This window comes from Centropristis striata, chromosome 10, assembly GCF_030273125.1.
Source record: "Centropristis striata isolate RG_2023a ecotype Rhode Island chromosome 10, C.striata_1.0, whole genome shotgun sequence".
NCBI lineage: Eukaryota > Metazoa > Chordata > Actinopteri > Perciformes > Serranidae > Centropristis > Centropristis striata.
This window is the reverse complement of record NC_081526.1, coordinates 17,561,420-17,585,220: the sequence shown is the minus strand read 5'-3', so window position 1 is coordinate 17,585,220 and position 23,801 is coordinate 17,561,420. Positions and strand designations below refer to the sequence as shown.

Here is a 23,801-nt window from a genome sequence, read left to right as displayed (position 1 = left end):
TCAGAAACATGACATGACAAGTATCATGAGCATTAATGTTCATGTTCATGACACGCTCATGTCACTCTTATGTAGACACCTTAGAGTAAAGTGTTACCAATATTAGTGTCAACAATAAAACACTGATAAACTAAACTGATAACTAAACAAGCTCCCTCTAGCTCTTCTTTGCTGGGTTCTTATCCGATGCCTATGAATGTGGCAAAATCAAAGAAGTGATGATCTTAAAGGAGTAAAATCACATGATCTGATCAACTGAGGATGTAGGCGATTTTATTTTTTATTATTGTTGGCCGGCGTTATGAGGAGATGCAAAAAAACAAAAAAAGAATTTTGACAAAAAATGACTTAGGCGATTATTTTAACAGTGTGACGATATCGTGTGTGTGTGTGTGTGTGTGTGTGTGTGAAAGCAGCCTTGCAGAGGATGTCCTTGTAACACTCCTTTAATTTTTTTCTCTCCCTCTCGAACATCCTTTCAGAGAGTGTTGAAGGGAAGCAGAGAGAGCAGCTCCCCTGAGAGAGACTAAGGAGCGACAGAAAACCGACATTCAGGACATTTATTAAAACAATAACTTCACCTTTAACGTGGGGCTGTGGAGGATTGTGGGAGTGGATGCACGTGATTAAAATCCGGTGTCGGTAAAGAGGAGGAGACAGAGATGGGGAGCGTGTCTGTCAGGTAAGTTTTCTGCATTTAAAATTCACTCACGGTGTTTTTAGTGGGAAATAAACGATATTTCTGACTTTAGAGACTTTTTGCGAAGTATTTTCGGTTCTCACTTTGTGTTTTTTTGTTTACAATGGCGACGACCGCTGCGCCTCATTACAGAGGTCAGTTTATACACACATTAGCAGATAGATTATGGGTTTTATTGACTGTGCATGAAGGAAATATGATGCTATTGTTGGTGTTGAAGCAGGCAGGTGGAGGGTTGGCAGCCTGCAGAGGATCACCTGTGGAGCCGGAAAGCGAGACAAATATGAGACCTAATTGGCTGTAATGTTAAAGGAAATGCCACGTAAGGAGAGACTTTATTTAAAAATAGTACCTAGTCGGCTAATAGGTCATGTGGAGTTCGCTTAAAAATGGACATGAAAAAGACCAAAAAACATAAACCCTTTAAGATCTTTATACATTTTATTCAGGTTTTAATTACAAACACTACTTAATATATTATATTTAAGGGAATTTTCTCTTTTTTTCCTTTTTTCTTTTAAAGAAAATGGTGATATTCACTTTAATATGCTGATATTCACTTATATTTTGTGTTATTTTGGGGGGCTTGTACTGTACTGTCTGCACTGGTTGCCTGGCAACATCATTAGACTCCTGCTTGTTTCTTTTATTTTGAAGGAATAGCCTAGCACGTAATAGAATAGCAAGTAACCCATCCTTAATACCACAAATTATCGTTTTTTACATTTCTATTTGCTTATGAGAGGGATTAAATGTAGTGTGTTTATCAGTGAGCTTTAAAGCTGGTTGTGTGTGTGTGTGTGTGTGTGTGTGTGTGTGTGTGTGTGTGTGTGTGTGTGTGTGTTCGTGTGTGTTTTAACTTTTGACAAACTCGTGCTTATCTCTATGAACAGATATCAGCATATGGATAAATTGAGTTACAATGGCACCATATTTTGGTTTCTGAAGTGTTCTGGTTTGCGTTTTTAGTCCAAGTAGTACCAAAAATGCTGAAAGATGGCACTTTTGGCAGAAATTGTACACACTTCCTGTCTCCTAAGTGGGTGTGGTTGCGTTTCCTGCCACTCATGTTTAAGTATTTTGAACGTCAACAATAATTCGTTTATTTTTTCTTTTGCAAACATTAGATATTTACACAGCCCCATATATGGTTTTAACACAGTTTGGCTAATGCTAGCTGTTCTCAGAAGCTCTTTGGTAATGATCGTTACACTATCTATTGCATCATATCATTGGGGTAGTCAACAACACCTTTGCAGTAATATCTGGTCTGCACTCTATAGGAGGCGCACTGTCACAGAACTCCTTGGCTGCATTGCAAAAATGTTATGCTAACATGCTATTTAGTACGCTAAAATCTTTTTTAAAAGATTTTTTTAGTGTGTCCAAAGACATAGTATGAACCCAATAGTACACAAGTTGCGAAGCAGTGAAATTTTACATTATATACACTTACACACTGGGACAGGCATGAAACTTATTACAATACAATAACATTCATAAAAGAATGCTAGCTGGTAACATCATTTTTGTCCTCCTTAGGTGTGTGGTATTGCTTTTAGTTTTATTTTCTCAAAGCTTCATCTGTATGTGCCTGATGTCTTATTTTGATACTTCTGTACTTCGGTTTTTGTACGGATTTAACAACAAAATATATCGATAGTCAGTCAAGTTAACTTTATATGTGTTAGTAGACCTACTGAAACTTTTGTCCTTTCACTAAGTGGGGTAGCGTGGTAGAGAAACATTATATCTCCAACAAGATGTCTCCTGCCTGTGTCTCAGCCACCCATTACCAGATTTCTCATCGGAGTGAGTAAATGTGTCTGGACAAAATCTGGGTCAGACGGAAAAAGTACTGCCTGAGCAGCAGGGTGGCTGAATGAAAGTAGAGATCCATGATTACATGCAGCAGTACGTCATTGCATTCAAAATTTAATTCTATCTGAAATCAGAGTTAGATGGAAACAGACACAAAGTAGCCCGAAGACGTCTAAATAAGTTATTGTCCAAGAAAGCAGAATCTTATGAGGCTATTTAAAAGCTATTACCTCCAAATTAAAGAAGGAGTACGGGGCTTCTTTGGAGGTATATAAATTAAAACGACTTGATCTGTCTTCTGCGCAGACAGCATGTCTGTGTAGTGCTGTAAAGATGCTGCTCCAGGCTGCGGTTTGCTGCAGCAGCATCTTTACAGGCTCCACGCCAGGTTCAGAGGGCTTTGTAAATACCACGAGTAATCACAAGAATGTCGACAACTTCAATGTTTGGTGTCAGCCCTTCAGTGTCCTGCTTTAAAACGACACATCTCCTCATTTTTCAGTTCATTTTCAGTATTTGGCACTTGTTAGCTTTAAGCGTTCAACATGTGTCATCCACCTGTAGGAGGAAATTAAGCTTCCTTTGGTTCCTCTGAATCATTCTGTCACCAGGATATCATACCGCAGATGATATGCACACCACTGAGCTCAATTTCCTCACTTGTTAGCTGACAGTTTAAATATGACATATTCAGTTTAGTGCAGCTGCTGTTTGATTAGGCATTGGCTTGAAAAATTTGAAGCACTCTCATCATCACTGTGTTAACTTTGTCACAGAGGTCTTTGACATTCCCCGTCTGGATTCCTTCAAGGTTTTTTTGCATGGCTTTTTTCATCCATTTCATCAAATGGTAGCATGCAGTCTGAACCTGATTTAATTTACTTTAAGTGTGGACACATTGTGTGTTAAAATAAACACATGGTGGAAATTGCTCACAGCTGATTATACAGTCGGGGAGGAAAACGTGGCAGCTTGTAAAACCAGAAAATTGCATGATTACTGTAATTCCTTGAAAGTATTTTTTCTCTCCTGCTGTTTAATTTCTTTACAGTAATTGTGCAATTTATACTGTAAGTTTTCCGATTCGTCAGCAGCTTTCTAAAGACTGAGATTTATTGACTTGTATTATTTTCTTTTAAAGCAAAATGTCACAGTGGGATTAATATGGCTTGATTGGCTTTTTAAAGTTTCAATAGTAACAGAGAAAATTGAGAAAACATTTTAGAAAATGTATGCAGAAACATCTGAATAAGGTGAAAAACAATATTTCACATATTTCATTTAGTTAAATATAAATGAAAGGTGGCTTTCAATCAAGAAAAATTGCAAAAAAAAGCAGCAAAAATGTATTAATATTTAAAATAATGCAGATAATCGTGATATATCTTAATTTAAGCCACATTTTAAAAATAACTTATTTATATTTTTATTTATCTTTTAGTCGGTTGAATATCTGAAAATGATGAAAAAAGATCATCACAACTGCCAAGAGGATATTTTTAAATTTGTTTTTTTCTGACTAATGGTACAAAACTCAAAGATAGTCAATTAACAATAATATAAATCATAGAAAAATATCTATTTTTGAGAAACTGTTTTTTTAAATTAATAAATGATTGTATAAAATAATAATTGATTATCCAAAGTATATTAATTAAATGTCTCTGGGCACCATCTAAGCAAAATGAAAAAAAAAATCAAAAATCAATGCGGAAAACATAAAAGTAACTTCATGGCTTTCCCCAGGTCGTATAGTTGCAGTTGGTCCCTACTGGACTTCTTTGGCAAGTTTTTTTTCTTTCAGCTTTTTGTGTGTTGTGTATATATATTATTTGCTCTAGCTTCTCCAACTTCTTGTTCACAGAAATAAAGATGGTAACAAATTATGTGAAATTGCATAAATATGTGCAAGTCTTCCAGGAACGTGGGGGAACGTGGGGAAAACATTGTTAAAGTCTTTGTTGGTTAATTAATTGTTTCAGCTCTTGACATTACATTAACTAATTATCTAAAAGTAAATCAGAATGAAATTGAAATAGTCATGCTGTGATAACAACAGCATCTCAGATGATTAAAAAGCAATTTTTCATGACTTGAGCATGCTGTGGCTTCACATGGATGAATCATCTAAAGCTAGAGCTCCAGGTGTAGTGTTGCCCTGTGACTGAACCTTGACCCCAGGTAACCCCTCCCACCTGTCAACTGCTGAATCGCTCACAGCCACATGAGTCCTCCCTCTCTCCTCCCCTCTCCCTGCTCTCCTGTGCATGTCTTGACATGCCGAGAAACACAGAGGGAGGGAGGAGACAAAAAAAAAACCCAAACAGGAAAAACCGGAGAGCATGAGACGGATAGATGGAGAGAGGGAGGTGTGAGGCATGAACGCAGGGTTGTAAAGAGCTCAGGGCGTGAGAAAGGAAAAGGGAATTTCATGCTACAGCTGCTGCTGTTTGGGATCGATGCCTAAAATTGTCAGAGAAGGACAGAAACTGTGGCTGTAATTGGAAGACGGAGAGCGGCTCAGTTAGGGGAGGGGTGAGATACTGTGTCATTATATCTGTGAAAACACGCTGTCAGATCCTCTCTTGACTCATTTTCTTTCCCCTTTTTCCATGATCTCCAGAGGAGGCACGATGAAGGGTGGTAACCACAGATCTTCTTCTTCGCTTTGGTGTTCCAAACCACGCAACAAGAAGATCCTGAGAAATCTGAAGACAGAAAATGAGGAGGTGAACCAGTAGCTGACATAACCTTTTTCTGACTCCTGTTCCTGTCAGCCTTACACCTGCAGGGGAAGGACAGCCGCTGATAATAATCACCTGATGCAACACTTTCAGGAACTGTCAGTGTGAGGAAGCTCTGTCACAAAGCAGAGGTGTCCCCAGCTGCAGCTCTAAACTAAAAGTCTCAAGGATTACATGAAGAGCATGGGACGTGGGGTTCAGAGCAGTGAGTTGTCGCCTGGAAGTAAAAGTCCCAGGAACAAATGAGTAGCAGTGGATTCGGTTGCAGCTCCAGCTTGCTCCAGGGCCGGCGTTTCTACTGCCGGGAATGGGCCCTGGACAAGCTGCGGCGCTGCCTGGACACCCGCTCTGTGCCGGGCCAGCCGCCAGGGCTGCTGGTGATGGGAGGCCCCGGCGCCGGGAAGACCGCCCTGTGCACGGAGGTAGTGTGGCCCACATCGAAGGCAGGGCTGGCGGTGGAGCTGGCACCGCGCTGCCTGGCCTCCCACTTCTGCCAGAGGGAGGACCAGAGGAGCACGGTGCTGTGGAGGTTCGTCCTGGGCCTGGTGGAGCAGCTGAGGGCCTCGCCTCTTCTCTCTCCCGGGTACGAAGAGATCATCAGCAGCCCGTCTGTGTCCCCCGCTCTGGAGCCTCTCACCTGTCAAAAAGACCCTGATGACACCTTCAAGAGGTTTGAAACACATCTTTTCAAAACTTTACTTCAGTTTTTCTTTTTTCTTTTTTTTTTATTGAAGCAGATTTTAGGGAAATTACAAGGTTGCCAAATGAGAGAGAGAGAGGTAAAAAAAAAAAAAGGTGACAACAACAAAAACCCATCCAGGCGCTCAGCATGTATGTGCATGTTCAAGAGAGCTTGGCTCATTCCGAGCAGCAGAATTTATGTGCGGTATCACTTTCTGTAAATGGCGGTTTTATTGTTGGTGAAAGCAGGAGCAGCTGAACTTGGTTACATCTGACACGTGTCAAAGTGGAAACAAGTGGTTCACTGATTTAAAAAAAACAGACTGTGGAAACCTGGGACACAAATTCCTTTTTGTTTTGTAAACGGTCAGTTTTATCATTCGGTTGTGGCGTCCAAAAACATTCAGTGTTTGTCGTTATTTTAGCCATGAGAAAGTAATCTGGTCTGTTGTTTCATGAGGGAGCCATTCTTGGTTTTGCAACATAAAATCTTGATTATCTTAATGAGATACAACATGGATCATATGAATTTGATTTGCTTATTGCTGATGTTTCAACCAGGGCTGTTGGATCCAATCAGAATCACAATAAGGATCCATGGTCACCACAGTTGGGTACTATCAGGGTTCAATGTTAATGTTTGGGGAGTTTTTTGGGTCTGAAATCTGCTTGCCAAAAGTTAATGTTTACTTCCACCTATGCGATTTTTAATTTTTTTTTTTAGCGGTTATCAAATAACAACAAATACTAAAGTTATTTATAATTTAATCTTTAAGTAAGTGAATGAATGGAAGTGAGATGGAAGACTGTTCTCCAGTTCAGGGAAAAACGATGTTTCATTATTTTTTACCACTTTCTCGATCAGACAAGAGATTGCTAGATTTACTAGCCAGAAGTGGCATTTCACTTAACCCCGGCAATCAGGCAATCCTTATTGTTGAGCCCTTAATATGAGTTTATACCATGAGACTAAATACTGTCCTAGATTTGCCTTACCAAGGGTATCCCTACTATTATAAAGCCTAGGTGCAGCACCCAAGTGTATTTGGGAAGCCAAATGAATGTAAAATCAATGTGGAGAGCATCAACACTAACTAAATTACTTTTCTAAGATCCCATTTTTTTTTTAGTTTTCGTCCTTTGCAAGTTTTTTAGGTGTTTATTATCTGCTCCAGCTTTCCAAGTTTTTTTGTCCACAGATATGGTAGTAATAATAATGGTCCAAAATGATGTAAAATTGCACATGCATTTTTCATTGAAAGACGTAAACATTCCCTGGTTAGACATAGAGAAAAACACTGCTTCTTCTACCAGGGTATTGATATTATCTGTATAATCTGCATTAGACCAGTGTGGGCAATATTGCAAATCAATAAGCAACAGTGCTTTTACGATAATAGCAGTATGACTCATATGATTTGAGAATCAAAGCGATGTCATACATTGGTTTTTCTGTTTTTTAAGTATTTGATCCATTAACGAAACACACACAAAAAGACACATTTCTGTGAGGTTAGTTTATCCAAAAAAAGTTTGTCAATCATTATTGTAGAATGTTGCAGAGGATTTTGTATCACCTATCATTACACATACTATAATCCAAATATGTGTGCAAAATCATTTCAAGTGATACTCCATACAGGGAAGCATGTGGCACTCTTTGCTTGTTATACATGTGAATGACAACAAAAAAAACAGGTTTTGTCACTTTTGTCACAGTCTATCTGGCATTGCTAAATCAGACAAGATAGTTTAAACTTAAAATTCTGATTCCACTGTGAGTTGATTAATAATGATTCTGGATTATCAGCTCCTGCTGCAGCGTCACACAGCAACACTGTAATAAAACATAAAAAGCTTCCCACTCAGCCGAGAGAAATGAGAGAGTGAAAGTTGAACGCGATGGCAATTCTTGTTCATGTTGTGGGAAAGGGATCCATGAAAGCTTTTGAGGCTCCACCTTCTCTTGTATAAACAGAGGTGGTTTTCTGCAGGTGTTTACACTGTCAACAGACACAACAGTTAGCAGCAGAGCCTGTTAATGTTAGAACCATGTGGCCATCGCCAAAGCAAAGAGGCCATGACAGTCACAGGAAAAAGACGGCAGCAGCTATTCTCCCTCGTCTTATATTTATTTCTGCTCTCATAATGTGGCCCATTCAGTGCACACACAATGGGCCTCCAGTGTGAATGAATGCTACAGTGTTATTTACGACACAACTTCCTTTCAGAGAGGGGGAAAAAAGAACAAAGAGGTGAAAAATGCCTCCGATACCCCAGTGACCGTCTCAGCACCAGTCAGCGAGGAAGAGGAGGGTGACCTCGCCGATTGGTGCTGTTTGCTTTGCGACGTGTCCGAGCCCTTTTACACTCCTGCTGTGTTTGGTGTGAAGTGCCCAGGCTGGATTCCTCACTGCCCTCACACTGGCTTGCAGCCAGACGCTGTTTGTGTTTGGAGCTCTTGTGAGAGAAAGTGGCTTCGGGCAAAAACATCGCCATGTGAGAACAGCCGTTGACAAACTGTTGAAACACGGGCTGAAATTGGCAGTGAAAGGCCAACACATGGGACGTATGCTTCAAACAAGCTGTAGTCTGCGGGTTATAAACTGTTGGCTGAACTTTAATGTACTGCTGCTCCGTCTGTCTGAAACGTCTGTGAATCAAAGCTGCAGAATCAACTGGATGTGTTGTTGTTTGATAGTTGATAGTGTTTGTTTCACACTTGTCGTTAGGTTCACTTGGTCTAGAAATTATCCATTGTTGCTTCTGAGGTCTGGTGTGTTTGAGGACAGAGGTTTCTCAAAGTGATACTTTTTGTGTCAAAACAGTAGGAATATTGTGGTCTAAAGTGCTCCATTACAAGTGAAAGTATATCAGCGAATTGTAGTAAAAGACACATTATGCAGAATGTCTCCTTTTACAGTGTAAAATGATGATGGAATATTATAATTTGTCTTTATTACATTATGAGAGCAAATCGATTAATAAGTTTGATTAATTCCTTTCATAAAAAGTCATAATTCTCTCATTATAGCTTCTTAAAGGTGAATATTTTCTAGTTGCTTTGCTCCTCTATGACTTGTAACTAATATTTTTATTTATAGACAAAACAAGACATTTGAGGACGACATATTGGGCTTTGAGAAACACTGATTACCATTTAAAAATACATTTAACAAAATTAATAATAGGGTAATAATTGTGTTTGTATAGCACATTAAAAGGGTCTCAATGGCACTTTGCATAATAAAAACAATATCAAAAAACAGTGTAAACCATTTTCTGGCATTTTAGACCAAACAACAAATCAATTAAGTTGAAAAATAATCAACAGCAATTGACAGTGAAGATAATAGTTTGTTGCAGCCCGACTGGGTAGATTAGTGGCATAGTGCTTATCATATCATGCAAGCATAAGCACTCAGTGGTGTCAAAGAAATGTAGCAGAGTAAAATGTATTTTTAAATATACCCCTGAAATTTAGTAGAAGTATAAAGTAACAAAGAATAGAAAGACATTCTGCAGACATTAATTGTAACAAGTGGTTATTTGAGTTACTGTTGCCTTTCTATCATTTCCATCTGGCCATTCTGCTCTGTCCTCAGCCATCAACAAGGCATTTTCTCCCAGAGAACTGCTGCTCACTGGATATTTTCTCTTTTTCGACCATTCTCTGTAAAACCAAGAGATGGTTGCAGTTTGTGAAATACTCAGAGCAACAACCATGCCACGTTGAAAGTCACTTAAATCACCTTTCTTCCCAATTCTGCTCGCTTTGAAGTCCACCAAAGTGGCCGGTGAGTGTATGTATGTCATATGAACTGACACTCATTAATGCAACTGCTTTATTTCAGTAGGAATTATCAGTATTGGTGTCACAAGCTGACTTTATATCACATAAATAAGATAAAAATTTAGAAACAGGGAAAAATGTGTGAGCTGTGATGTCATTAGCAGTATGGTTGCTGTGTGGTTGCTACAATTCGCTCACTTTTAAATGAGAAACTGTCAAAATACAGGCAGGAGGACACAAACTCAACAAACTGCTTCCTGCTGGCATGCATGCATGCATAAATGTTACCATGGTTACCAAATCCTCCGTCATATTTATATACATAAATACACACATATATCCACATTTATATTAATTACACGGCAGCGTCTAGCTGCTAAATTATTCCGGGATTGACCCACTTTGCTTTTAAACCACAAACTTTGATTTTTGTGGTATTTTATTTACTCTGCAGCTCATTGTTTCTGCTGCCTTTTGTAACCCAGAGCCCTTTTTGAAAAATAGATTTTTGGGGTGTTTTTTGTTTGTTTGTTTAAATGAAGCACTCCTGGTCATGCAAAGTTTAAATGAAATGTACTTGGGTGAAATGCACTTAGTTAAACCAGAAGTTTATCTGACAGATGGAGAGCTTTTCTCCGGCAGCTGAAGGCTTAATCAACTTCTTTAGTAAAGGCTTAAATGTAAAATGTGTTCATGTTAGCAGTGTAGTGTTGCTGTTAAAGGAGTTTTAAGACCAAACAGGTCACTACAGACTGAAAATAAAGCCAGTTTTCTAACTGATTTTTAGCTCAGTCGTAAGGCATTATACGCTACATTTCATTACAAGTAAACTTCACATGTTTTATATTCAAATCACATGCATGCAGCAAGAGGTAATCAGAAGAAAGTGAATAAATGTCCATCACAGGTACCTAGATCCTAAGGAGACGTCTTCAGTTGCTTATTTTATGAGACCAACAGTATATTAATAAAATATTAAATATATAACAATATAAAGCAGTGAAACCTAAGCAAATGTTTACCATCTTTGGTTTATTTGCTGAACTGGAGATTAACAATTATCGGGCACTGTGAGAGCACAAATTGTTGTGCTTTTCAAAAATGAAGAATTATTCTTTGAGTAAACAAAGCACATTTTGTATATTAAATAAGTAATCCAGGGGGATGCTAGTTTAGGATCTTTGCTCCTGAACTCAGTTCAGTAGTAAGACATTATACGGTACATTTCATTACAAGTTAACTTAACATGTTTTATCTTCAAATCACATGCATGCAGCAAGAGGTAATCAATAAAAAAAGATCCGAACGTGAATTGTCCATCAATTTTTTTAACATCCATGTTTGTTTCAATAAATGTCATATTTATTTATTTTTCTCAATAGAGCCTGAGAGTCTATCTTAATTATTGTTTCCAGTTGTGTGGTTTTGTCTCACTATTATTTTTTTCCATTGATTAAGAATATTCCAGTTCTAATGTCTAAATATTCATTAGAAATAAAAGTTATCTTCTTTTTTATTCTTTATGCTAATGCTATTAAAGTAATCATAGTGACAATATAAAGCAGAGAAAAGGAGACAATCCTAAAATGTGTATGACATTTTGATTTATTTGCTGAATTGTAAAGTAAAAATTATTGCACTTTAAAAAAAAAGGGTCTTTGAGAAATGCGTTTCTCATGTATTGTAGAGTGAATTAAACACATTTTGTATTTTAATAAGTGAAATGTAACAGATAAGAACAATAGCCACAATAACAAGGAAGGAAGAATAAAAACATCATTAAAGAACCCCACAGACATAAAATATAGACACATTAGTGTGTAGTACAATAACTAAGCCTGAAAAAAATAGTTTTCAATTTGCTCTTCAGCGTGGCCATCAGGCAGTTTGTTCCAGAGAACAAAATCTAATCAGGAAATGTAATTATGGCGCTTAATTATAGTAAAGGGCCGAGCACTTTTTAAATTTTAATTAGAAGAAGAAGATATGATTGTAGTCTGTGAGCAGGTCAAAAAGTCAGAGCAGTGATGTACAGCCGTAATATGTTTGCCTTCAAGGAAATCTGGTTTTGATTATGACACGCTGACCTCCACAAGCTGAATTGAAGCTTGGGGTCAAAAGTCACCCACGGACCTGCATCCAGGACTGTGAGGGCTGAATGCAGCGGAAACACCTTAAGCAACAATAAAAGGATCATTACACTTCCTCCTCCGCAGACCTGAACGTGTGCCCGGTGAGGGAGCAGCACTTTAATCAGATGACTAAAGCAAACATTACTGTGATAAGCTTGTTGGAACCCAGGGCAGGGTTTAAATCTGCTTTTAATGACAGGATATGCTCTGTGATAAAAGTCAAGACTGCCGCGTAAAGAAATGTCTGAACGTAATGATGATTCACACACATTAAGGCTTGTCTGTAAATAAATAATGACAAAGAGACGATTGACCTAAACTTCTCTCACAAAATTCTTGGTGTGGCCAAATTACTGTTCACCCCATAGTCAGGGGTGGAGTGTAATTTAAGGCAAGTAACAGGATGTAAAGTACAAAATAAGAGTAACTATATTCTATTTTAAAATAAATGTAATAAACAATTTTTATACAAAATGTATATAATAAAAAGCCAAATTAATACTGGTGGAAGAAGTAATCAGATTTTTTATTCAGTAAAAGTAGCAATAAGATAGTGTAGAGTAAAGTGCACTTTCAAAATAAAAGCCCCACATTAAAAAAAAGTAATGATTGAGATAATAGTATGAGCTTCAAAATATACTTAAAGTATAAAAAGTAAAAGTGCTCATGAATAATACATTTCAGAATAATTCATATTTTTTTACTTTATTATACATTTTGATAGATTATTGATTCATGAATGTGTCCATCACTTTAATATTGCAGCTGGTTGGGGCAATTTGAAAAACCTTGTATACCTTATCTGCTGAGTAATTTGTGAATTTCCTGCTAGGATCAATAAAGTCTTCACTTATAATTCAACATCATAATTATATATATATTTTATATTTACAACCAATGTTGTAAAAGTAAGTAAAAACTGCAATATTCTCCTATTAAATGTGTTAAAATAGATGTAGGAAGCAGTAAAGTACAATGTAGTAGAATAGTAGTAGTAAATGTTTTTGGTTTCTCTCCAACTCAGAAAATCCACCAAAAAAAAAAAAATACTGCTATAAATTTAACAATTGAAGACGCCTCCTCAGGATCTAGGTACTTGTGATGGACATGTATTCACTTTTATACCATTTGTTATTGATTGAATGAGTAATTGATGGTGAAAATAAGCTTTAGCTGCAGCCTTGAAGAGGTTGTTGAAAAAATTCAGGTGATTACCGCCAGAAATAAATAACAGAGGTCACCACTGCTTTTCTTCCCCTTTAACCTCACGGGGAAACGCGATTCCACACAGCAAATGCCATATATTAGTCTCGTTACTGTTGAGGCGGATTTCTTATCTTCTAACTTATTTATGACGGGTTGAGATGTCAGGTTGTGGGCGACTGAACCTCCTCTGCTGAATAGCTAAACCCTGAATTAATTCACATATTGCAACCAATAAATGATGCTGGTTTATATGTCCATTATATGAAGACAAATGTATTGATTTATAGTTTCAGAATCAGAGAATCCTCACTAATCGAATGCACAGTTTCATGACCGCAGCTCAAACAGAGCAGATTTGTTGGACGCACTTTTTGCCAAAATGTAATTATTATGGATGACTAATTTCTGTGATGTTGAAAATTTCACACCCCACTCCCTACGCATATGTTAATCCTGATACTGATACTTTGTTCTTGACATGAACATGTTCAGTTAACGACCTCGCTTTTAGTCACTAATTCAACTTCACAAGCTTCTCTCTGATAAATTGCCAAGTAAACTGAAATTTTCATGCATCTCTGCCGCAACGACCCCGTTTACAGGTTGAATGATCTCTTCCTGGTGTTTGATAAACACTTCTGGAGCTGCTTCCTTCCTGATTACAGAATATTTTGCTTTTTACAAGACTGGAAACATTGCTCACTTTGCAATTATCAGGCACCAGAAACACACCCACAGACTGTTGGCCATTTGAGGCTGAAAACATACATTTGGTGACTAAAGGTGACCGGACTTTCTGGTCACTGGTAAATATAGACATTAACACTAATGACAGCACACACAAACACACACACCCTGTGTTTGTTGCAGGATAATTGACCTGACTTTAGCCTCTGTGTGACCCACTCATTCCAGACTGCTACCACAAGTTAATCACTGTTAGTCAGCTTTAAAACAAGACCCCTGTCTTTATGTACAGCTCTGTGCAAATCTCCGCTTAGAATTAAATCAGACCTAGTTAAAATATATCCAGGTTATTATTTCTGAAATGTTTACAATGGAGATTCAGTATGCTGCTATATATACAGTGTTGTACAGCTGTTTTGTTTAAAGACAACTTCTTTATAGACACAGCAATTCAGGGATAGATCAGTAAGTCCATGTCTGACCAGGTGAACCTGCTAGCGACTCTGTGAGGCTGTATGACAGTGATTAGATAAACATGCTCACAGCTAGAATACTAACCTGCTGATGTAAAACAAGTTTAACGTAAACCTTATTCACTGTTGTTCAGCATGTTAGGATGCTAATATTTGCTAATTAGATAGTAATTTTGGCGACCTCATGGTGGCGCTAGAGGAAAAGTGAGGGGATCACCAAAAGTCTTTAGGATTCATCCTCTGAGGAACATGAATGTTAATATAAAATTTCATGGCAATCCATCTAATAATTGCTGAGATTTCTGGAGGAAAGTGGTGGACTGACTGGAAGTCTGGTATTGCCATCCCTAGAGCCATGCTGCAAGCATGGCCAAAGATGCAACACTTTAAAAAAATGTATTTGGTCTGTCTGTAGAAACAGGAAAAACTTTGCACATCTCTTTCACAGACCAGTGCGTAGGAGAGTGTGAGTGGATCCAAAATACAAAGAAGACCTTCATGATGATGAAGGTCTAGCGCCTGAAACAGTACAATAAAAATGATGTGCCTTGCAAGTTAGACAGTGTGCCGGAGTCTACTTTGTATATTTGATCTGTCTATTAAAAGTTTAGTGCAGTCCTTGACTAAAGAAATTCTTAGTCGATGAACACTGAGAAGAGTTTTCCAAATAAAACCGTGTTAAATCATGTGTTTACCAGAGATAAGCTCATTAGTTTCTTTGAAATAAGTAATTCAGCATGAAAAAAGACTGATGGACAACATAAATCTTTGTCTACTTAGACCAAAACAACCAGTTAATCGACTGAGAGGAGGCAGCACTAAAAATAGTCAAGCAGCATCATGTCTGACGCTGCTGGAAGATGATCCAGTAATGCAGTAAAAAGTGCCATCCAGCCCTCTGTCAGCACAGTGTAATCACAGGTCTGCCACTGCCTGGCTTTGTTAGGACAGGGTGAACATGGGTTCCTATAATAACTAGTATTACTATACAGTTACTGTACCATAACATAACACTATCATAGGTGTCAGAAAATGGAGTTGTTTTTTGGTCCTTGGCTCAGACATGATTTTGGTGCAGCCACTGTAATCATCTTCAAGCAACAACTTTGTTCTCAGGAGGCTTCACTTCCCACATACAACTTGCAGTTTCATTATGAAGGTTTCATGCTTCAGTTGCTCTAGTACATCACAATAACTGAAGGATTTTATTTCTCCTTTGATAAACTATTTGCCTCAGGTCTCAAGTCTAGATTTTGGAATAAAAGCATAGAGGTCCAAAAAACTTTTGATCTCTGTGCTCCCAGGGACCCAGGAAATTTGTTTTTGTGTTTGGTTATAATATTGTTGCCTCCTCCATGAGGTTATGTTTTGCGCTTTGGTTTGTTTGTTTGTCTACAAGATTACAAAAAAACTACTGGCTTGATTTTCATGAAACTTGGTAGAAAGGTGAAGCATTAGAATCTACAGTCCAAATGAAAAGGTAGAAATACAAAATATTATTCTCTATTTTAAACATTGTGAGATAGAACATGGCCTCGGCAGGGTCTGCGCTCCTCAAGTGCCCTTCTGATTTTCAACCTTTTAAGGTTTGTTAACCACTTTGGGCTGCATCTCTGCTTGAAGGAATTTTGCTGAAATGATTATAATTGCTTTTATGGTCAAGACTAAAAGGTTTCACAGAAGTGTAGGCGAGAAGAAATTAAATCCGAGCTCAGGCATGTTAGCAAAATTGTGTCCTAAGTATGACGAAATTAATATAACAGAATATAAAAGAAGAGGTGCACAATACAGGTGTGCGTGTGCATGTGTGTGTGTGTTCAGGGCACAGCAAGACATTTTTAAGGAGTTCCATTAACCTGAGTCAATATCAGATCACAGCAGGGTGTGGGTGCTGACGGCGTTATTTTAAGGACAGACACTCTGATTCAGGGTTTTTGCCAAGTTTTGCAATCTTTTACTGTTTTATATCCCATTCCTGACATACCGTGTTTTTTGCTCTGCAATGTTTTGAACTGACTGTGTGTCTATAAGCCTGAGAGGTATGCTCTGAATGTTTTTGATATGAATGAAAAGACAGACAAAGGTAAAACAAAATTAAATTGCCTTAAGTCATGGAAAAAAATAGCTGTCTGCATAGTGATGGAGTGGTGTCACTGAGTTTAAAAGGTTTGAACTGCACTCAATAAAAGAAAATCTAATCTCTTCCTTTGTGTGTTCCTCAGAGCAGTGTTGGGACCCCTGTTAGACCGTCCACCTCCTGCCCAGACTCTGCTGCTGCTGGTGGACTCCCTGGACGTCGGGTACGGTACAGGCGAAGGAGGTGGGAAGAGCGGCTCCATTGCTGAGCTGCTGGCCGCTAATCAACACCTGCTGCCCGGCTGGCTGCTGCTCGTCTGCTCCGTCCGCCGCCACAACAAGGCAGTGTGCAAGATGTTCTCAGGTATGAAGAGAGAATAACTTTAAGATGTTATTATGTTGTAAATATGAGCCTGTGAGGTCAGACAGGAACGTGATTTCCCTCAGGTGAGCCTGTGGTGGATATTGTGCAGCCATGGGGAGTGAAATTACTCTTTGAGTGACTGAACGAGCCACATTTAATGACTATTGATTGACCTACAATAAACAAATAGCAATTTTCAAAATTACTACCCAGTCACACAGTGGGTGTGAAATTAGCGTTTGAGAAAACTACTTATAGTTTTCTTTTTTTCTTCTTCTTCTTTCTTAGTTAGTTAGACATCTTACAAGTAATTCAGCAGCCAGTTGTCCATCATCTCCCATTATCATCAGGTATTAACATCCACATTAACAATGCATCCAATGACTGCGTTACTGCAAATAAAAATACAAGTTATTCAATAAGGTAATAAGGTTTTTGTTTAAAAGCAGAATCTAGATTAAGAGTTCTGGTTATGTGCTCCAGTTTCATTTTATTAATACATTTTAAATGAAGGATGCAGGTGTTGCTTTGTAGCAGAGGAATCTGATGACCATACAGAATGTATCTCCTCTTTTCAGATAAAAAAAAAAGTCACAGTTCACTCACTCAGGTCTTCTCAATTATACACACTTGTAAAAATACCACATTTCAAGAGATTAAGGAATACTACAGTGAATTTTTGGTATTTTATACACTGTTCCAAATTTTATTTTTCTTCTTGCTTAAATTTTTAATACTTTTATATTTCTTGTTAATATTTCTTGTTTCTATTAATTATTTTATTGATGCTCTTTCTATTTTTGCTGTACATTTTGCTACACTGGAAATTTACCCATTGTGTGAATAATAGAAAAAAAACACTAGAACGTGTGTTGATTCAATAAAGAGAAGAGCAAGAAAATACCACTAGGTTGTCAATACCTTTACCAGAGAGATGGAGAAATGGATGGAAAGGTAGAAGAAAGACAAGAACTGACCTTATGATGATAATCAGTTTAAGACACATAGAGAGGAGAACCTAAATAACTTATTGTTGGGCTGATGGAGTCCAGACTAAGAGGCAAAACTATATCAAGGTTTAAAAAACTTCACTTTCATTATGTATTTCAGGTTTTCGCCGGCTCTGTCTGGATGATCTCCGCAAGCCCCCTCCAGTCCATGACGTGCAGCAGTACATCCTGTGTCGACTGGACGGAGACGCGACACTTCGCCGTCAGCTCACCCCTGACACGGCTGACATGCTGAACCTGCTACACATTAAGAGCAGCGGCTGCTTTCTGTTCCTCGAGCGTGTGCTGGATGGTGTGGCTGCTGCACTGGTAGGGCTCCGGGAGATCCGGGACATCCCCGGAACCTTAAATGGCCTCTACCTGTGGTTGTGCCAGAGACTGTTCCCCCGGGGACTGTTTGTCTATGTCAGGCCTCTCATCAATGTCCTCTTGGCTGCTCCGAAGCCCCTCACGCCCCAGCAGCTGTTCACTGCTGCCTGGACACATGACAACTTACTCAGCCTGCAGGACTTCCAGAACAAGCTCCAAACCCTTGCACCTCTCCTGATCGACGGCCCTGGAGGTACCAAACTACTTTTTCATGCCAGCTTTGCTGAGTGGCTGACCGATGTTAAGTATTGCACACAGAAGTATCTCTGTAGCAGAACAGAGGGGCACAGCATGCTCGCCATGGCTCTGACTCTGCAGGGATCCCACCTGGACATTGAGGACACTTGCCAGTTAGCAACACATTTAGTTTCCTCAAGTCAACATAAAGATAACCCCTCGTTATTGGCACTGTGGATGCTGTGGACAGGTGTGCCCGCTTTTCCTCCTAGAGACAGTAGTGCCCTTGCCACATCCACACCCCAGCCTCCTGTTCTAGTCAGCCAGCAAGTCCTTCAGCTGTTATTGAGGACTGGGCTTGTTTCTGCAGCCTGTTTTGCAGACCAGAGTGTTGGAGTGCATTGTACAGGCGAGGAGGGACCTAGTTTACGAAAGTCCTTTGAAAGGGAGGTGTCCATAAAGAAGTTGCTCAGCAGTGGGGTTTCTGTAAACCAGCCTGGCTCTATAGATGGACAGACCTTGCTTGCCAGTGCGGCCCATGATGGGTCTACAAATGTAGTCAAACTTCTCCTGACACACGGATCTGATCCACTGGTCAAAGATCAACAGGGTCAAACACCACTGACTCTGGCTTCCAGGCAGGGTCATGTCAAAGTGTTGTCCATGCTCCTGGAATGGGCCAAGTACCAGGAGCCGGAAACTGCAGTGCAGCTGATGGAGCACGTTGACAACGAAGGCTGGACGGCGCTCCGCTCTGCAGCCTGGGGAGGACACAGTGAGGCTGTCCGGCTTCTGCTGGATGCAGGCGCAGATGTGGATGGATGTGATGCTGAGGGCCGGACTGCTTTAAGAGCTGCTGCGTGGGGAGGGCACGAGGAAATTGTCCTGACCCTGTTGGACTACGGGGCACGAGTTGACAAAGCTGACAGCAAGGGCCGCACGCCACTTATTGCGGCCGCCTATATGGGACATCATGAAATTGTGGAGGTATTGCTGGACCACAATGCAGAAGTGAACTTGGCTGATGGAGATGGGCGCTCTGCTCTGTCAGTCGCTGCCCTCTGTGTCCCCACAGCAGCAGGGGTTAAAGGTTATGGTGAAGTAGCGAGTCTGTTACTGGAGCGTGGAGCTGATCCAGGACACAGAGACCACGATGGAATGACGCCTTTGCTTCTTGCAGCCTATGAGGGCCATGACGATGTAGTTGAGCTTCTGTTGGAAGCTGGTGCTGACGTAGATGAGACTGCTGGTCCTAATGGTAACGTCCCTGCTGCAGCAGCTGTCACTCCTCTGCTGGCAGCTGCAGCAATGGGCCACATGAAGACGGTGTCGCGACTGCTTTTCTGGGGAGCAGCTGTGGACGCCATTGATTGCGAAGGCAGGACGGCCCTCTGCCTAGCCGCAGCAAGAGGCAGCGTGGAGGTTGTCCGTGCCCTGCTGGACCGAGGCCTGGACGAGAACCACAAAGACGACCTCGGTTGGACTCCGCTGCACGCTGCTGCCTGTGAAGGCCATCGCAGTGTGTGTGCTGCTCTGACTGAGCGAGGCAGCATGGCGCGTGTCGGAGAGATGGACATTGAAGGTCGCACGCCTCTTATATTGGCAGCGCAGGAAGGTCACTGGAGCACGGTCAGGCTGTTGTTGGACAGACGTTCTCCCATTGATCACAGAGCATACGATGGACACTCTGCCCTGACTGCCGCCCTCCTGGAGGGCCATGCTGAGGTTGCAGAGCTACTCATGAGGCGAGGGGCTGATACCGATGTCCGGGACGCAGAGGGAAGGCCTCTGCTCTACCTCTTGGTGCTAGAGAATCGACTTGAAAAGGTTACTCTCCTCATAGAGAAAGGCGGGGTGCCCCTGGAGTCCCGAGACTCTGAGGGCCGAACAGCGCTTCATGTGGCTTCCTGGCAGGGTTGTGTGGAGATGGTAGACCTTCTGTTACGGCACGGGGCAAATCCCAATGCACAGGATGCAGAAGGAAGACCGCCAATGCATTCAGTGGCTTGGACAGGACATGCTGAAGTAGGACGGCATCTTCTTGAAACCAGTGGTATCAGTATAGACCTCGCTTGTCACCAGAGGGCGACGGCTTTGAGCATCGCCGCCCAGGTGGGACACGCAAATATTGTTGCAATGCTTCTGGAAAGAGGTGCGAATCCCAATCACATTGATAAATACGGCCGCAGTCCCATCAAAGTGGCTGGAAAACATGGGCACTTTAACATCGTCCGGCTCTTGGAGAGCTACGGAGCCAAGCCATATGTAGGCCTGCTGCCTAAATCTAGTACCGTCTCCCCTGCCAAACCCAACAAGATCCTCTCTTCAGGCATCTTGGAGAGTAACGGAGGTGAAGTCACTTCTGCTACCTCCTCCTCTTCTGTATCTTCTCCTGGCTCCACTGCAGAACGATTCCACTCCATGCAGAGCTCCCAAACCTCATCCACCTGCCACTCGCTGGCCACAGTGCAGACCGTCCCAGCTGACAGCCTCAGCTTCATTCAGCAGATCCAACAGCACTCACTGCCCCGAAGTCGTAGTCGTCCCTCCACTCTCCCCCCACCGGGGGGCCCAGGCATGGGCAGCCTCCATGGAAGCAGCCAGAGGCACCCTAAAGGCAGCCCACCTCCCACTGTTTGCACGGTTGCTGCAATGGTGCACAACTGCGAACTGCCTCAGAAAGGCTTGTCGTCCGGACTCGAATATCGCGACAAAATGAACAAACAGAACTCAAACTTAATAAAAGCAGACAGGACTACTTACACGGGTGGCAAATGGCACTCAGTCATGGCTTCCCTCGGGATAATGCCTGGGCAGGACAGCCCTTCAATAGGTGCTAAAAACAGAGAAAGTCCTCCTCTGGGCTACCCGTATAGGCTGCAAAGTCCACTTCAAGGGGACACCTGGGATTCCCAACCCCAGAAAAACTTTTCATCACCTGCTTGCTACACGTTTAGCCCCGTCCCGCCTTGTAGTGCCTTGCCGGAGGATGTTATGACAACCACAGACCCGCAGCTTAATCTGAAACAGGCCATCAAACTGCAGTTTGAGGGTCCCACCAGTGCAGCCTTATACAAGAGAGAAACACCCCTGTGACTGGTGCGCCAGTGTGTGACTAAAGTTAGTGATCGCTCAACTTTATTCACAAGCGCTTGAATTTGTTAAAATTTGTGTAAATTTAAAGTAATTTATGAAGCAAACTGCCAAATCCTTTCCAGCATCTCCAGTTTATTCAGTTTGGTACTTTGATAATTGACATATCATTTGATAATGGAAATATTCTTTTGTTGCAGCCCCAGTTTGGTATCAAAACCTTTTTTGTCCGCTGGTGTACATTTAAGACATTCGCAGACATTTAAATTCTAAAGACATCTTTGTTTTAGGTTGAGTCAGACATTTGTGCAGTTCAAAGAGAAGGCAGTTTTCACTGTGTACATTGACTTTCTGGGTTTATAAGAGAGAGGAAGTGATCTCTCTCTCCACCTCCCTTCAGAAAACCGGAGAAAGAACAAACTGAATGACATCAAAGCTTACATTCCTGCCTTTCCGCCGGCTGTTGTGTGTGTGTTTCGAGCAGGGCTCTCACAGACAAGATCATGCTTTTTCATTTGAAGTGTAAAGCATAACGTTCATGTTCAATGTGGACCTTACTTGTTTGAAATGATTTTCTGCTGGTAAAGATCCTGTTTTAAGCAGTGAACAACCTTGTTTAAGAGCTTTAAGTTTGTGGCCTTGATCTTTATTAAAGCCTTTGATATTTACTATAAACCGGCCTACACCCTCCATAGATCCTTCGCTGATGACCAAAAAACAGTTTGCAGAAAAAGGCAAGCTTACCAAAGCCTGACCCAGCGTGGGGTTTATGATACAAACTATAAAAGACAGCCAAAAGTACTGAACCAACTTGGCTCGCTCGCAGTGTGTGTCTGTGAGCAAGCAGGAAGGAAAGTGAAAATTGGACCATAAAAACTGAGGGTGGATGTGGGAGGATTGTTAATTCTCAAACTTGTGTGTGGCCTAAAGAAATTTCTAGTTCTTTTTCCTTTTTTGCATTGGATTCATATTTAATTACATTCATTCATTAAAGTGACGTAAAACCGTCTACCTCTTCCCTTTCTGCTTGATTTGTGTATCATATTGTATTTCATGCACTGTACTATTTTATGTCACTGAAAGCGTCTGATTTAGTAGCTGTAGCGTCTGTAGTAGTAGATGTAGTAAAAGTCTGGCAGTGGGTTGATGCCGCCACCTGGGACTGTAAAACTAAGCGCTGTTTTGAAACTGGAGCACGGAAGACTCAGCAGAGAGATCCAATTGTGATTTAACCTCCATTTTTTTGCAATATGTGAAATCCTTTTTCAGAACTGCCTTTTCAATGTGCGCTCTCATTAGAAAGGCACCGGCATGATATTTACTCTGATGAAGGTCCGGGGCTTTGATACATTTCTAAGATTTGAATTGAAATGATTGAAACTGCTAGGTCGACCTTCATGTCTTTGAGGCACTTGTGCACAACATAAAAGCGATTTCTGACTATTTGAACAAAAGATTTGGCAAAGGATTTGGTACAATTGTTTCCTACATCTGTGACCTGTTGCTAACTTTTTGGGTTCAGAACAGTAGACTGCAAGTTACAACCTGATTTTCCCAAAACAATAGTCGTAGTAGCCTTCTACGGAGAAAAGCTCATTTATGTGTGGGGGGGATTTAAGTCCTACTACACCCTTAAATATTGTAGTTATTGCTCATTTTATGACATTGATGAGAATCAGGTTGTAGCTTACAGTCTACCTAACTGTTCAGATGGAAAACAATGTTACTGACATGGGAACAACCAATCTGTGAATATCTTTCCAGCGTTACCAAACACAAAAAGTTGACTTTATTCTCGTCATTTCAACTTTTTGCTCAATAAAATAATCCTCCTCTCATATTTTTTTCTCCTCTCTGGACCCAATCATCATTTTTATAACTGTGTCCAGTCATGATTACTTGATGGTCATTGGTCTCCTTCACTAATGAAGGAAACCAATGATCAACCACTTCACTAAAATAGCTCGGAGGAGCATCAAGTGAACCTTCAATTGGCAAGCAGATAAAGACAAAAGCACAACACAGTGTTACAATTTCAGAAAATGGAAGAAGAACAAGGGAATAAACACAGTAAACAGTCAGGAAGAAGAAGATTTAGGCTGCTTTGCAAGAGAAGACATCTGCTGTGAAGTGGATGAGAATCTGGCACTGACTAGAATATTAACCTTTGAGAGATTAAGTACTGAGCAGGTACATTATTGTCTTTTGTTGTTTGTAATAATTGTTTTGAGTGCACTTACTGTTTTGCAAAAGGATGATCCCAGAAATGTGCCAAAGCAACTGAGAAAAACTAAAACTTTGCACCTAAGCATTGTGTCATGACTGCAATGTCATCGCCTAAAAAACAAAAAAATATAGCTTTTTTTCACCAATTTAATTTTAAGGAATACTTGAGCCCAAAAATTATGATTTATATATGAATTATTTAATATTTTGTTAACAGTAATTATTGAAGAAAACCCCATTTATGTCAAT

General features: G+C 40.4%; 1 protein-coding gene across 2 annotated transcripts; it reads left to right on the top strand.

Moving 5' to 3' along the window:
• Window positions 1-486: 486 nt before the first annotated feature.
• Window positions 487-23,010, top strand: ankrd50l (ankyrin repeat domain 50-like). 2 transcript variants are annotated; one of them, XM_059343393.1, is made up of 4 exons: window positions 487-682; window positions 5,145-5,935; window positions 16,460-16,677; window positions 17,788-23,010. In XM_059343393.1, exons 2-4 carry the CDS (start codon window positions 5,508-5,510, stop codon window positions 21,327-21,329), a joined length of 4,188 nt encoding a protein of 1,395 aa, XP_059199376.1. In that variant the 5' UTR covers window positions 487-682; window positions 5,145-5,507; the 3' UTR covers window positions 21,330-23,010. The 2 variants fall into 2 exon arrangements, with proteins under 2 accessions (XP_059199376.1, XP_059199377.1); XM_059343394.1 differs by lacking the exon at window positions 487-682 and adding an exon at window positions 721-834.
• Window positions 23,011-23,801: the final 791 nt, after the last annotated feature.

Coding starts and splice junctions, on each gene's coding strand:
- ankrd50l (XM_059343393.1), top strand. CDS start 5,508: ATGAGTAGCAGTGGATTCGGTTGCAGCTCCAGCTTGCTCCAGGGCCGG. Junction 5,936..16,459: donor CCTGATGACACCTTCAAGAG/GTTTGAAACACA, acceptor TGTGTTCCTCAG/AGCAGTGTTGGGACCCCTGT. Junction 16,678..17,787: donor AGTGTGCAAGATGTTCTCAG/GTATGAAGAGAG, acceptor TATGTATTTCAG/GTTTTCGCCGGCTCTGTCTG.